The sequence below is a fragment of the Myotis davidii genome, unplaced genomic scaffold (assembly GCF_000327345.1).
Source record: "Myotis davidii unplaced genomic scaffold, ASM32734v1 scaffold464, whole genome shotgun sequence".
NCBI classification, from domain to species: Eukaryota; Metazoa; Chordata; class Mammalia; order Chiroptera; family Vespertilionidae; genus Myotis; species Myotis davidii.
The window spans coordinates 172,297-176,044 of NW_006295287.1; the positions used below are offsets into that span (position 1 = coordinate 172,297).

A 3,748-nucleotide genomic window follows, 5' to 3' on the forward strand; every position below is an offset into this window, starting at 1 on the left:
AAAGGGGGTGAAGGGTGGGAAGCTTCAAATGCAATGGTCTCAGGATGGTGAAGAAGGACAATGACAGCCCTCAGTAATTATTACTCAACCTGTGGGTCGCGACCCCTTTGGCGGTCGAACGACCCTTTCACAGGGGTCGCCTCAGACCATCCTGCCTATCAGATATTTACACGACGATTCATCACAGTAGCAACATGACAGTGATGAAATAGCAACGGAAATAATGTTATGGTTGGGTCACCACATGAGGAACTGTATTGAAAGGGCCAGAAGGCTGAGAACCACTGGGTTAGGAAATACATTATTCTGATTCCACTTAAAAAATAAAAACCCACAGACTTTTAGTGTGTGTGTTTTTAAAATATGTTTATTGATTTCAGAGAGGAAGGGAGAGGGAGAGAGAGAGGAGGAAACATCAATGATGAGAGAGAACCATTGATCGGCTGCCTCCTGCACACCCCCTACCGGGGATGGAGCCGGAAACCTGGGCATGAGCCCTTGACCAGGAATCAAACCGTGACCTCCCGGTTCCTAGGTCGGCAGGGCTGATCCACTTTTTAAAATGTTTAATTCTGTGCAACAAGGCTATTGGGCCGGGTGAGCCATCCTGCACATCTTCCTGCTGGATTTCAGACGTGAGGGAGACGGGGAGGAGGCGTGAACCGCGCTCTGCACGGGGAGGGGCCCTGCGTTACCGCCGCGTCCTGCCCTGCGCGCGGGGAGAGGCGAGGAGGACGACGCCTCCGGTTCCGGTTCCGCAGCCTGGACCTGTGTCCAGGGGTCGGGGGTGGAGCCTGGAGCCCACTGCCCGGCTCCCGGGAGGGATCTTCCCGCGCAGCCCCGGCAGAGGGCGGGGCGGGGCTCTGGGAACCAGGCGCGGCCACAGGTTGGAGGCTGCGGTGCCCGCTCTCTCTTTGCCGGATGACATTTCGCGGGGGATTCGTTCCCCGGGGATCGGCTTAGCCTAAACCTTGATAATCTGATCTGTGGTTTAATTCAGTGGCCGGAGTCGCTTACACCAGGACAAGGAAGCCGGAAGCCAGAGGGGAACGCGACCCCCCCTCCCCCAAAATCAAGGACAGGAGGGAGAGGGTACACTCACGTGGACGCACCTTGAACCAACCATCTCCCAGCCCAGTCTTACCGGGTGCCCCGCGTCCGGCCTGCGATGGGCAGCTCTCCTCTTGCCCCGGGAACGGAGGGAGGGCTGGGAGGCAGAGGGAGGAGGAAGGGGAAGGTAGAACCACGGGCTGAGCTTGGTGAGGAGAACAGACCACTCCACGCAAGAGGAGGCTGGGGGAGAGGCGGGCAGGTGGCGGGGAGGTGGGATGACGTGGCCTCAAAAGATGGCGTTGGTCGCTGGAATTTTTGGGGCGGCAACTGGACCCCAGTCCTGTTCCCATTCCATTCATGGATTCTTCCTCCTTAATCCAGTTCTAGAGATGTCACCACCGCCCCCAACCAGGGCAAGGCGCTCACTTTCCCACCAATGTCTTTCCAGTCCCCCTCCCCTCTCCTCACCCCCCCAAGGGTATTCGGTCCTCATCCTCATGCTTAATCCCCATCACCAGGTGGGGAGCGGCTGGCGTTCCCAGAACCTCGTCAGCGAGACATCATCTTCACAAACTCTGCGAACAAAAGTCCTGGTAAGAGCAGCAACAGTCACCTTGCTGAGCCCTTCCTCCATGTCAGAAACATGGTCCTTGGGAAATGTCTTGACCCCTCTAGGCTTGATTTCTTCATCGACAAAAATGAGGCCCTGGCCTGTCTGGCTCAGTGGATAGAACGTCGGCCTGCAGACTGAGGAGTCTCGAGTTCGATTCCGGTCAAAGGCACATGCCTGGGTTGTGGGCTCCATCCCCAGTAGGGGGCGTGCGGGAGGCAACCGACCTTTCACAACCCGGTGCACTCCGTGTCAGAAACCACATGTTTTTGGGGAAATGTCTTGACCCCTCTAGGTCTTGATTTCTTCATCGCCAAAAATGAGGCCCTGGCCTGTTTGGCTCAGTGGATAGAACGTCGGCCTGCAGACTGAGGAGTCTCGAGTTCAGTTCCGATCAAGGGCACATGCCTGGGTTGTGGGCTCGATCCCTCATAGGGGGCGTGCGGGAGGCAGCTGACCAGTGATTCTCTCTCATCGTTGATGTTTCTGTCTCTCTCCCTCTCGCTTCCTCTCTGAAATCAATAAAGATATTTTTTAAAAAAATGAGAAGTTACCACCTGCTAGAGTGGCTCAGTGGTTAAGCGTTGACCTATGAACCCAGGAGGTCAGGGTTCAATTCCGGTCCCAGCACATGCCCAGGTTGCAGCCTCAATCCCCAGTGGGGGGCATGCAGGAGGCAGACGATCAATGATTCTCTCTCATCATTGATATTTCTATGTCTCCCTCTCCCTTCCTCTCTGAAATCAATAAAAATATATTATTTTTTTAAATGACACATTACCTTATATGGTTTTTATGGTGGTTAAACAATATAATGCTTACTAGAGGCCCAGTGCACGAATTTGTGCACAGGTGTGGTCTGGCCGACCTGCCCCAGTTGGGGCCAATCGGGGCCGGGCCAGCCGGGGGAGGGGCTACAGGAAGTTGGCCCACCGACCCCATCCCCTTGGTTGAACTCATGGTCGAACTCCCAGTCGAGGGGACAACTTGCATATTATGCTTTTATTATATAGGATAAGTCACAGTATGTGTTAAATAAATAGTAATTACAAGTATCTTCTTTCATCTCTTCCACCAACCCCAGAGGGGTAAGTACCACCTCACAGATAAGCAAACCAAGGCCAGCAAGGTTGGCCAATGGGACGCCTGAGGTCATGTGGGCGGCAAGTGGCGAGCCCTGACGTGAACACAGTTGACCTGACTTTGCTGCGTGCCACCCAACGGCGATGAGCTCACCAGTCCCACCCAGGTCTGGAGGTCAGTCTGTCCTGCCCTGGCCTGTGGTGGGCCCGAGGCTGTCTCCTCAAAGGTCTATCTCCTGCCTCCTCCACATCTTCAGTGATGCCCACTGGTCACCTGGGCCTGGCCAGACCAGCAGGCACCCGGCCACACCTCGAAGTCGCAGCCGTGCAGCAAATACTAAGTATCGGGAGTTACAGGGCAGAGATGGTTCAGGGAAGTCCCCTCACTGTCCCCAGGATTTCACAGCCGAGGGGGCAAACACAAGTCAACACAGCAAGGCCTGCGGCGATAACTTCCTTTGGAGACGCGCAGAAAGGTCTGTAAGGCTCCCCAGCTGGGACTAACCCCCAGCAGGAAGACTGGCTCTGTGGCCTCGGAAGGAAGCTAATGTAAGCGGCCAGGTGTCACGGACCAGCCCCCCTGCAGAGGCACGTGTGGGGTCGCTGAGCCCGGCAAGCGTGGCGGGACACCTTCCCGGAGCAGAACTGAGAGTCGGAGGCGGTGGTGGAAGACACGGCTGAGGGAAGGGGTCGGGTCCTGGTGCCCCTGACCATCAGACGAAGGGTGCTGGGCTTGGGCCTTCGGGCAGCAGTTATGAGGTTTTTCTCATCAGAAAGTGTCATCAGCAGAACTTGACGGCCCTATTCGTCTCCCACACAAATGAGCTTCGCTCCCATCTGCACAGGACTCCAACTTTTTCATGTACAGAATCTCGTTACTCGGGCGGGGAACTGGGGGAACAGCGAGGGAAGCCTGGCTCTGTGGCCTCGGAAGGAAGCTAATGTAAGCGGCCAGGTGTCACGGACCAGCCCCCCTGCAGAGGAAAGTGGGGGGGCGGGACGC

At 56.2% G+C, this 3,748-nt stretch overlaps 1 protein-coding gene across 2 annotated transcripts in view; it reads right to left on the reverse strand.

Moving 5' to 3' along the window:
• Positions 1 to 1,257: 1,257 nt before the first annotated feature.
• The window catches only part of CABP5 (calcium binding protein 5), a 10,152-nt gene continuing 7,661 nt past the window's right edge, over positions 1,258 to 3,748 (reverse strand). Inside the window, exon 6 of one of the 2 annotated variants that reach the window (XM_006769957.2) lies at positions 1,258 to 1,628. In XM_006769957.2, the coding sequence (XP_006770020.2) occupies positions 1,603 to 1,628 (26 nt within the window). In that variant the 3' untranslated portion in view covers positions 1,258 to 1,602. The remainder of the gene's footprint in view (positions 1,629 to 3,748) is intronic. The other variant, XM_015567972.1, reaches the window with a different exon arrangement.